At 41.1% G+C, this 12,261-nt stretch overlaps 1 protein-coding gene across 7 annotated transcripts in view; it reads left to right on the forward strand.

The window, feature by feature from the left end:
- The first annotated feature begins 1,118 nt into the window (after nucleotides 1-1,118).
- LOC128694706 (retinol-binding protein pinta) overlaps nucleotides 1,119-12,261 on the forward strand; it is an 82,704-nt gene continuing 71,561 nt past the window's right edge. For 5 of the 7 annotated variants that reach the window (XM_070095786.1, XM_070095784.1, XM_070095783.1 and 2 more), the window contains exons 1-3: nucleotides 1,119-1,195; nucleotides 6,867-7,045; nucleotides 7,749-7,908. In XM_070095786.1, coding sequence (XP_069951887.1) covers nucleotides 6,898-7,045; nucleotides 7,749-7,908 — 308 coding nt within the window. In that variant the 5' untranslated portion in view covers nucleotides 1,119-1,195; nucleotides 6,867-6,897. Of the gene's footprint in view, nucleotides 1,196-1,451; nucleotides 1,477-6,866; nucleotides 7,046-7,748; nucleotides 7,909-10,135; nucleotides 10,395-12,261 lie in introns of those variants that run through there. The other 2 variants (XM_070095785.1, XM_070095782.1) reach the window with 2 other exon arrangements.

A 12,261-nucleotide genomic window follows, 5' to 3' on the forward strand; every position in this document is an offset into this window, starting at 1 on the left:
CCAGACCCTCGCCGTGTGAAGCGAGAGCTTTAGCCATCAGGTCACCAGCAGTTTCCTACCGTATTTGCATGTATGCATTCTTAGATATATAATGCAATCCAAATTTATCTTCTCCTCGTCTCCATCTGTTTCTTTTCTCTCCTACACAAAATTTGTGTTGCCCCGCTCTGTGATGAAGAATATATAGTCATAAAAAAATGGATTTCTCTTGTATAGAACAGGCCTTCGGAGAGATGGGAATTCCCAGTTAATAGTAACTCCAGTGAAATACTGTCTTTGATGAGCTACATATAGACAATGAAGATTCATTGTCGCAACATCCTCTAGACAATTTGAAACTACATTACATGCCTGAGAATACATACTTGCACTAGCGTGGCGACAATCAGCTTGAACATCGTGAAAGAAACTCTTTAATGCTCCTGATGGGAGAACGCCTCGGTCAACTACATAGTAGTGGGTGGACTGCCTCTGCCACCCCCTCATAGATGAATGAATGACGGACAGTCAACTGCCCTGACGGAGGGTAGGCGGCCTGCCAACCGCCCAGAGCAGGGTAGGTCTTTAACTTAGACCACTCAGCTCTCTTGGCAATAAAAAAAAAACACACATAAGAACATCCAAGGTTAAACTAACAAATACTATAAACCACCATGGACAAAACTACAAATAAATACTACAAGACCAAGTAAAGAAAACTATCATCGGTTAAAAATTCCATTAAATTGTCAATGACAAAAGATTAAGTTCCTCGAGAGAGACAATGAAGCATTGGTGTACAGTGCCGGGCTGGCTCTGGGTACCCAAGATAAAATTCTTTTGATAACACTATCTATTGAATACTCCATTGTCAGCCATTTCATTCAACAACGTCTACGTTCACACAATTTCGTCGTCAAAGGGCTAGACAAATTGTTAAATAAATGCGAATGAGTTAAGGCATAAAATCACAGAAAACAGTGTCGTAGCCCTAAGGTTCAGAGTGATTGAAGAGGAGAAATTCACAAGGGACACTTTTTTTTAATGTGTTTCACATAAGCCATCTGAAGGAAACAGGAAGGCAAATGAGGGATGAAGGTGGGGTTTGAAACAGGTACCTAATAGAGTAGGGGGATGGAAGGGAGGGGGGAGTGACTGGCTTGTACTCAGCCTCCAGATTCTCATATCTCTCTTACTTCTGTGGCACCTGTAGCAGGTACGTGTCTCTCCCACCTCTTCCCGCACCTCTATCGTTCCCTCTACCACCATCTGCCCTACAGACAGTGCTCCCTTTCCCTCCATTTGCCCTTAATGTATTGCTCCCTAGACCTCTATCTGCTCCTCTTATAGTGATTCCTCCGAGTATTGTTATATACTAATGGAAGATGGAGTGACTAAAGATAACTGCGATCTAAACAGCCAACCTTCCTGTCTTCCTCAGCATCCGCTGAATTAGAAAAGTAAATTCTAATAAAGGAACTAGGTAATTCACCTTGGGTAAGTGACTCAACTTCACGGAATACCAGTCAGTTGGATGCCCTCTTAGTTCTTGCTAGTTAAGCCCCAGCGTGAAAAGTACTGCCGAAGCTCTGCTCCAGGGTGCGTGCAAGATATAAATACGAGAGCGTCTAATTCTCAAAACGTGAATGGCCTCTACTCCAGGGATTCATTTTAACTATCCTTATACCTGACACATATTAAGAATCACAGTCGCTCCACAATGGAGTGGTTTCCATCCTCACTACCTCTGTTCACAAGCACAAACGTGTTCGCGGCAAGGTGTGATACCCGACCAAGATGATCTTACCTGGTCTAAACTGTGTAAATTCATTAAACGGAGCCTTGCAACTGCCCAGTTTGAGAAAATATTCTGATTTGTCATTTGATTCCCACTCAGAGGTGCCACCGGCCATACGACAGGAATGCATGCATAAAAAAAAAACACTGGCTTGCGTTGCTATAGACAGTACTAATGTAGTACCTAATAGGGTGATGCCGCCAAACATAGGGAAGCATACATGTTCAGCAAGTATAGTGAATTGAACCATGGCCTCTTGTCTAAGCTCATCCTCTGATGAGCATTCCATTTTTGTCTGTGTCTCAGCCTGTTAGATTCCGTCTTCACCTTGACTCAGTTTCACATCCCAAAGGTAGCATAGTGTCAGCGTGCAGTGAAAACATGCTCCTTTTTCTTTTAGTCAAACTTCCTGAAGAAGAAACCAAAATGCAGCCTCGCTTGTTCGTCAGGTCCTCTTTCTCTAGTTGGGTCCTTGATGTGTTATCGTAACAAAGTTGTGCACTGCTGTGTGAAGCTTTAGTTCAACATCTTTATTATGCACCCCCATACGCATCCTGTAGGTGATAGTCACCCCGTACCCATCCCGTGGGCGGTAGTCAAAAGATTACAGAGGTACATGATGGGTCCAGGAACTGTACCACAAAGTTTTGATAGCTGAACAAGTTACGGTGGTAATGAACTATTTACATGTTTATATCCGGTCACAATCGTAACGAGTTATTTCTGCAGACATTAATTCACACACACACACACACACACACACACACACACACACACACACACACCTGACGACACTGGAGGACAGGAGGGTTAGGGGAGACATGATAACAACATACAAAATACTGCGTGGAACAGGCAAGTGGACAGAGACAGGATGTTCCAGAGAGGGGACACAGAAACAAGGGGTCACAATTGGAAGTTGAAGACCCAGATGAGTCAAAGGGATGTTAGGAAGTATTTCTTCAGTCACAGAGTAGTCAGGAAGTGGAATAGCCTAGCAAGTGAGGTAGTGGAGGCAGGAACCATACATAGCTTTAAGATGAGGTATGATAAAGCTCATGGAGCAGGGAGAGAGAGGACCTAGTAGCACTCAGTGAAGAGGCGGGGCCAGGAGCTGAGTATCGACTCCTGCAACCACAATTAGGCGAGTACACAAAGTGGTAATGCTTAATGTACAATGAGCGAAGTCAGAGTAATTTTCCAGAATGGTTTGTAATATATCACAGTGCATCAAATACTTTGACATTTCTTGGACATATCTGAGTGAGTTGGCTCTGACATCATTAATTTGATCACATTCCAGCACACAATGATGCAAAGTGTGACAATTGTTCATCAGAGAAAGTTTACATTTCGTTTGGTCTACATCTGATGGTGGTGATTTAACCCGCCTAAGATACTTGTATACCAGCCGGAGCCGGGCGGCAATGACATCCAAAAGTTTGCTTACTGTGCTGGATGCGCCATAGACATGTGGCTCCTGCATGATAGAATGATGTTAGATGGACTGACTGGTGTCACTCTCCCTCAGTCAACTCTCAGTCAATAAAGTTCAGTTTAAGTTCTTTTTGTATTATTGTTCTCAAACTGCTAAATGACAACCCAAAACTGTACTCTACTCCCTCTCTGAAGGCATATAACTTAGGCAATTTATCAGTTCTATCAAGCATCTAAGACCAGTGTGAGATGGAATCCACAGGTGTATTCCAACTCCACTGTCCACAATCCTACCATATCTGTGTCTAGCTTCTGACGCAAGCATGCCACAATTTATACTTGAGAGCATTTATGAATGATAAAAAATCAGTTCCAATTAAAGTCAGATACATGTACGCATTTGAGTGTAAGGAGTATGGCAAACAGTTCTGTTTGAAGGGTAGAGACCCAGTTATTAATACGTGCTCCAATTCCTTTATGAGAGCCATCACTCTGTATGACAACAGCAGCACTGCCAGTTGCACCAGTGGATTGGTGAACAGAACCATCGAGTTGAACATCAAAATGGTATACAATACCGACAGGTTGGTAGGTAAGACACATAGGCAACAGTTAGGCAACTTTATTCCGAAACGTTTCGCCTACACAGTAGGCTTCTTCAGTCGAATACAGAAAGTAGGTAGGAACAGTAGAGATGTGAAGACGATGTAATCAGTCCATCACCCTTGAAGTCGTAAAATTTGAGGTTGTCAGTCCCTCGGCCTGGAGAAGTTCAGTTCCATAGCCAGGAACTATCTGAAGATCAAGCGACAGTGCGGAGACTTAAATACTGTCGCAAGGAGAGGTGCATAGTAGTAGTAGTAGTAGTAGAATAAAGTTGCCTAACTGTTGCCTATGTGTCTTACCTACCAGAACCATCGAGTGAAGAAGCTTGGTTTTTCACATCTTTATTTCCACGTAGGTTTCTCAGTTCTCCCAGTCTATTTCCATATTGTTGAAATCATGATCAGTAGTTGAATTCCAGCCCTGTTAGTAGCCTCAGCATTTTTCAGTAATGTTTATCATTTCTTCACTAATTCTGCTGTATTCTAGCATGTCTTCTGTTGTTTGGAGGATTGTATATGACAGGCATAAAGATCCTGGAACCTTCTATGGTATCATTCCTACTATGTACAGTACTTGAGAAATTAGTATGCTTAGGTCAGTTAATCAACCCTCCAGTGTTTATGACCAGTAGTGCTATTCCTCCCCCCCCCCCTTTAGAATAATAAAACAAAATTTTAAGAGCAAAATGCATTACGGATGCATGTTCAAGATCATTTGATTTCAAAATCATGCAAGAGATGGGTTGTTGGATCTGAAAATAAGATTAAATTTTAAAATTGCAACTTTCTGGGCCTTTTTTTTTTTCTAAGGCAAGGTTGTCCTTGGCTTGCTGCGGGAGTTGTAGCCTCGTCTCAAGGTTCAAAGTTTATAAATAGTGGCGCGATAAGTTATCCCACATCTCTAACTTATCATGTAACTTCTCAAGGACCTTTCCACAGACTGATGCAACTTGGTATAGATACAGTATACATGCATGTCTACACCTTCGTCAGGTGATCAGTGCAGAGAGAAGGACGAACAGTGTTGTCAGATAAAATATGATGCTACCTATTTGTTATTACTTATCTGTAGCTACTGAAACAGAGTTAGACTCGTGTTAATCTGCCTTCAGTATTAATATATCACATAATTATTTAAAATTGTCAGTTATCGTGGCACTTACTAACTAATCTTGTCCCATCAATGGGGCGGGGTTGATTTGATGTTTGTAAAGTTCCCTTAACGTTAAGCAACAGGAGGTACCTTCTGATTTCTTTGATCAGCTGCCTTAAGATAGGTGGGTTGATCCAGTCAGCTGAACAGGGGGTGGGTGGGCGAAGTCAGGAGTACCTGTGAGAACTCGTGCACATGTTCATCACATTTGTGATTCTTCTCTCTCTCTCTCTCTCTCTCTCTCTCTCTCTCTCTCTCTGCTTGTTGCTTATTTCATTTCTGCCTCTCTTCGGTTTTGTTGGGGAGGGGGGAAGAGAAAGTGGGAGAGGTTTTAGCTGTATGTAGGTTGGTAGAGGGAGCCTTGTGGGTCACAGGTGATAATGCGAGGGCTGGGTAGGACGATTGTTGAGTAGGATGAAGCATATTAGAGGTTGTTGGGGAAGAGGCTTAATTGTGGGTCACGGAGGGATTTTTGTGTATCTGTGACCTAATTAATGTCTGCATAAATAACTCATTACGACTAACTATATATAAACATGTAAACAGTTCATTACCACTGTAGCTTGTTCAACTATCAAAACTTTGCGGCCCAGTCCCTGACCCATTATGTACCTCTGTAATCTTTTGACTACCGCCCACAGGATGGGTATGGGGTGCATAATTCAATATCAAACTAAAGGGGTGGTGAGGGTACGGGAAAGGTGTAGGTAGGGTGGAGTTGTACAGGTTCTTCTCCATTGTCATTTTACTGATGTCATAGAGAATAGAATATCTCTTTTCACTCTGTCTCTTTCCCCTCGTCCATCTCTCTCTACATGGTTGTTATATATTAATAGTATATAAAACCTAAAAATATATGAAGGGATGGAAACATTGGACATGTTTCCTTACACCGGTTGTCTATGTTCACTCATCAGTAAAATGAGTACTTGGGTGTTAGTTGACTGGTGTGGGTCGCATCCTGGGACAAAACTGACCTAGTTTGTCCGAAATACTCAGCATAACAAGCGGCTTTCTATATAGTAGTATGTCATTGATGTCAGCTAGGACTGTATATCTTGTACATGTACTTGTAGTAAATAAAGATATTATTATTATTATTATTATTATTATTATTATTATTATTATTATTATTATATTATGAATAAGACACATGTATAATACCTGGGGTATCTTTATCGTGGAGATGTTTCGCCAACCAATGTCTTTAACAACGCAAGTAATAATTCAGAAGACGGTGGAAGACAGGAAGAAGTAATTTAGGGTGATCAGTCCCTCAGCACTGATGAATAAAGACTGATGGACTATACACCTCACTTCAAGGCCGAGGGACTGATCACCTCAGACTCCTCTTCACATCTTCCACCGTCTCTAACCGATTTATCAGTGCTGAGGAACTGATCACCTCGAGCTACTTCATGTCTTTCACCCTCTCCAGTATTATTCTCTGCATTGGATTGATGAAGCCGCTGGTGGGTGAAACATCTCCACAGCTACCCAAGTGTTGTACATGTGTCTTATTCCTCCTGTCTGTCTCTTACTTTGTTATCTTCTGTTTGATGTAGAATTATGTTGTTTCCCTTAGATTATCTTTTCTTCTCATTATTAATTTTTTCATCTCCCGTCATTTTTGCATACCCCAAACCTTACAACAGTAAATATGCTTTATTTCATTCTTCACATTCATTGCCTCTCATTTATGTCAGCATATATGTAATCACTCTTTCCGCCTTCATTATGTAATGACATCTTGTGTGTTTATGTGCATATGAATGTGTATAATGTATATATATTGTACATGGGGACAAGATGATACACAGATGTTATCAGATAACAGCCTGATTAACTGTCCATCTCTGTAATTTAAATTGTTATTTATAGATTGCACTTTCAGTGGAGACCGTGTGGCACTTGTGGCGGTGAAGATGGTTGGGGAATATGTGTGTACCCTGAGCGAGGAGTTGCTGCAGAGGGCAAAGGAGGAGATAAATGAGGTCCCTGAGCGGCGAGCTGATGACATCGAGCACATCAGGGACTGGCTCAAGCACCAGCCACACATCACAGCCAGATTGGGTAAGTCTTTACCCACTATGTTTTCATCCGCTAGCATGTTGCATTCAGATCTCGGGCTATTTAAAGCAAGTACTAATGGGGAGAGAGTCAGAGACAAGACATCTGAAATCTTGAGATTGTATCCGCTTTTATGCACCAGCTAGATTATTGAACTTGGACATTCTGATTATATTGTATTGTGTAGATAAGCTATGTGAAGTGAACGTATAGTAGTAGTATACGAAATTATTTTAATATTTGTACAGATGTAGCTATGTTTAGTGGAGACTAATAAACACCCGTTATTACCTCGGTAATATATATTGTTTCCTTTGAGCTACCGCTCACAGAATTAGCATGACATCCACAATAAATAAGCCGCTCGGGCTACACAGCTTATTTTCCCACCCCATTTTTACCCAGGATATGTTACCGTACACCAGTTTTTGTCCTGCAACGCACTAACAATTACTTTTGACTGTCTTGTTTTATAACCGCCAAAATACTTAATATGAAGAATTAGAAAACGTGAAATCAGTATCATGATAAGATTAAAGACAATGCGTGGTGATCAAAACTCTCTAGATTACATATTACTTTCAAGCGAGGTTCATTTCTGCTTAACTGTAAACACAAAATGTGTGAGATGACTGGACCAAAAAGATTACATGCTATTTTTGAACAAGGGTATTTCTACCTTGTAAACACTGTTGTGTGTGGGTAGATGACTGGACCATCCTGAGGTTCCTGCGAGGATGTAAGTTCTCCCTGCAGCGTACAAAGGAGAAGTTGGACATGTTCTATACCTGCAAGACTCTCTGCCCAGAGTGGTACAAGAACCGTGATCCACAAGACAAGAAAATACGCGCTATCCTTGAACTGGGGTAAGTTATGCTTTGGTGTGACTGATTTTCCATTTTATATAATAATACATAATTAAAAAAACTAAATTCAAAGCTGTCACTGGAGAATGAGAAAATGAAAATATATTACTCAATGAATATCCAAAAGACTCACAATAACATAGCTCTGACAGTGATCTCAATTTTTCTTCTTCAAAGAACAGAAATTTTAGAGTGCTTGTGGGATTCGATCCTGGGCGCTGAGGGTTAAGGTAAAAAAATGTGGATTACGGACACGATATTTTTTTTACAACCTATGTAGATCCTTCGTGTAATTTACCGATTCGGGAGACATCTTACTTAGTCAGTATCACTGGTTAGTATTCAAAAAATAGTTGCCCAGAGGTTTCCAGGACGAATCTTGCATGTATCTGAATAAAATGTTACCTTCCACCTTTTAGTGACAAAATATATTTCGGTCATAATAAAAGCTTTTTTTTTTTGTCATGTTGTAATGTGATATGTGGTATAAACCTTGGTAATAAATACCGACAAGTTGGCTTAGAAAGACACGTAAGCAAACATTGACATTTATTAGAAAACGTTTGAGTCCTGGGACCTTGATCACTTCTAACGTGCAGAGGTAAAAAGATATTATATATAGGCGGAGAGTGAGGTGTGAGTGATGCATGGTGACCTGAAGAATGACATGTTTGGTTTGACAGGTCTGGTTCGGTGAGACCGAGTTGTGCCTCATCCCAGTTCATCAAATGCCCCCACGGGGCATTTGATGAACCGGGTTCTCACCGAACCAGACCTCACGCCGACGGTGCCTAGAAGCCTCGCTAATCGCCGTCACCGACACAATAGAACGTAACACTGGAAACCACAAAATTTCTAAAACATTAGCATACATGATACTCAAGCAGGCTAAGCACCACCAACCCAACAACATAGGAGTCACATGATCTCATCGTCTACCCGTCCTCATCCAAAATGACATTCTTCAGGTCACCATGCTTCACTCACACCTCACTCTCCGCCTATATATAATGCCTTTCTACCTCTGTATGTTAGAAGTGATCAAGGTCCCAGGACCGAAACGTTTTCTAATAAATGTCAGTGTTTGCTTACGTGTCTTTCTAAACCAATGTGATATGTCTTAACATGATTTTTGTTATAAACTAAACATACATGACCGATTATGTAGCCAAGAGACAGAGCTCACCTCCCTCCTTCCCTGTAAACTCAAGTAGGCAAATTACGTGTATCCACAAGCACACTGACCTTGCAGACAGGCACACTGACCTTGCAGACAGGCACACTGACCTTGCAGACAGGCACACTGACCTTGCAGACAGGCACACTGACCTTGCAGACAGGCACACTGACCTTGCAGACAGGCACACTGACCTTGCAGACAGGCACACTGACCTTGCAGACAGGCACACTGACCTTGCAGACAGGCACACTGACCTTGCAGACAGGCACACTGACCTTACACACGATACTCTCCTGACCTGGCACATGTCTCTTGAAGAAACTGTCACTAAAAATCCCAGAGTAGACATGTCTCAATCATACATATTACAGTGCTGACAAAGAGCAAAACTATATTCGTCATTTCTCAGCTTCCTTGAACAGCTTCGTCAGTCTGAGGGAAACTCCCTAAGACAGTTTAACAGCAGCTCTTCCTGTTTGTGCTAGTAGTCAGTGTTTTCTATTTGCATATTAACTTGGCTGTATTACAAATGCAAAAACTTATGTTTCACAAGTACTTATTTCATAAAAAAAAGTTGATTATAGAACGTTTTGTTCAAATGTGAGCTTTTCATATAACTGACGTCATTCTTGAAATTATAACTGAAGTCATTTAAAGTCACACTTGACGTCATACTTGGAAGAGCTCACCTTCGAGGTAAACGTTGTATAACAGAGTCTTTCTTTTCCATTCAGGAAACTGCTAAGTATTTTTGATGACTTTCAGTAGAATACCTTATTACCGTGTTTTAGTGTGCGTGTGTGTTTGTTATGCCATAGTCGTAGATGCACTCACCTACCTGTTTGTACCCGCCTGTTTGTGGCTTCTGGTGTCGATCCTCGATCCCTGGCCCCGGCTCTCAAAATCTGTACCCATCCATTTGTAACAGCATGTAAGATATGTGAAGCGGGCGTGTTCCGAGTAGCGGTAGCTGTGTGGTGTACAGTTAGTGTTTGGGGTAGGGGGGGGGGTCGAAGGACTAACGGATGTGATGATGGTGTCTCGCAGGATGTTTCTGCCTCTTCCTGGCTACGACAATGAAGGTCGCAAGGTAGTTATCATCCGCACCGCGCTGCACGACCCCAAGGTCACATCCATGGAAGAGGTGTTTAAGGCTACACACTTAATCAGCGACGTGCTCTGGATGGAGGATGAGCAGATGTCTGTGACAGGTGTAGTGCAGTTGCTAGACATGGCAGATGTCACCCCGGCCCACGGCATGCAGATGACTCCAGCCCTCGTCAAGAAGGCTATGACTATATGGCAGGTGTGACACAAATGTATCGCCGTCATCCTCTTTGCTTGAGTAAGACAGGAATGCCGATATTAAGCAAGTGTTAGAATTCGTTTTACGACAAACTTTAGGTGCAAATTCCTTGGTATAATGTAATCTCATCCTATTGGCGTACACTATTTTTGTTTAATTTCGTTTATTTATTTTTATTTGTACCCTTATTACCTAGCAGTTAGTCGACTGTAGTGGGTCGCATATCAGGGGATGACATAAGGATCCCAATGGATATAAGCCAAAGTGTTTTGAGTAATTCTGAATTAATCCTCCGAATAAAGTCTTCTAAGACATCAGTTACTCAGTCACGTACCGATCTCACAGATTGTATTCTGAGCACTTAATATAGGCATAAAATAAATTATATTGATAAATGGGTAGTTAATCCAATACTGTAAAAATCTAAGCAGATATTTTAACTGAATAACTGGTATCAACGTGATTTGTGTCGAGGATTGAGCTTTGTTACATTGGGCTCTCTGGAAATGCTTAAGATTTCGTACTCTTTTTAATAATAATAATAATAATAATAATAATAATAATAATTCTAGTGCCTATTTCAAGAAATTAGCATACTAAGCTATAAATGCAACAGCAAAGATGAAGAATAAATACTGAAGGTTATATTCAAGAGTGAGAGTATGATCATCAGGATCATAAATTCTAGCAGAGATGTGTTTTCAACTGAGACTTAGAAACATGTACAGATTTCTGACTCAAGAGACACTAGTCATCAATTTAAACATAGTTTAAATTGAATTCTTGCTTTGATACGAAGTCAATGCAGCTGTTGCAAGTAGGGACTAACAGGAACCCCGGTTAGGAGCGAAAATACAAGATTCAGTCGACAAAAGTCTTTTTAGCAAGTATTTAGGCAAATCCACAAACGACTGCACAAATAAATTCAAGAGGAAACAAACGCGATATTTTCTGACTACACAGATATTACGAATATGAAAATTGCAAGATTTAACAGTTTGGTTGATGTGTCCAACAAATGACAATGAAGAATCCAGTTGAATAGCTATATCTCTCACTGATCCCACAAATTGACAGTAACACACTCATGACATGTTTTCTGCATCAAGGGAAAACTTCTTGAATGGCGGACGAACCACATTCCAATTACTGGAAAACATCTGATTTGAAAACAATTATTAATAGGTGCTGATAGGTACTGTATATCCCACGAACTGTTTTGCTGAACCTGCCAGAACTATTAACAAATCTCTACTGAAGTAAAATGTTGGAAGGAGAACACCAGTTTATCGAAAGTATGAAGATTTTTCAAGTCATTTTAACAGATGATCAGGTCTGTTTCAAAATTTCATACTCAATCTGAATTTGAAAATCAAGGCAAAGAAATAATTTGTAACATTAGTCATATAAATGGTATTCGCGTGAATCTAGCCACTTTTCTTGATATTTAACGACAAGGATGCATAAGAAAACACGGTTTTCTGTCCTCTTTCTGTCTGAACAACCCACAGCGCAGCAGGTCTCGGGTATCTCGAAGTCAATAAAGTTAATACCGTTTAATTGTGGCTGACGTAACTCACGTAAGGTAAACACAGTATCACAGTACCGCACCAGAGATAGGGGAGTAGGCCGGAATAACAGGAAAAACACTACAAAGGACCAGTGCATACCTGACAGGAAGGAAAAGTGTGACGGTCTGTGACGAGGTGTCGGAATAGGTACATGTGACGAGTGTCCTGTGGCTCGGTTGGCAACGCTCTCGCCTCACACACTGAGTGCCCGTGATTCAATCTCCGGCATGGGTGGAAACGTTGGGCATATTTCCTTACATCTCCTATCCTTGTTCCCCCAGAATAGTATCCCCATA

Source organism: Cherax quadricarinatus, chromosome 51 (assembly GCF_038502225.1).
Source record: "Cherax quadricarinatus isolate ZL_2023a chromosome 51, ASM3850222v1, whole genome shotgun sequence".
NCBI lineage: Eukaryota > Metazoa > Arthropoda > Malacostraca > Decapoda > Parastacidae > Cherax > Cherax quadricarinatus.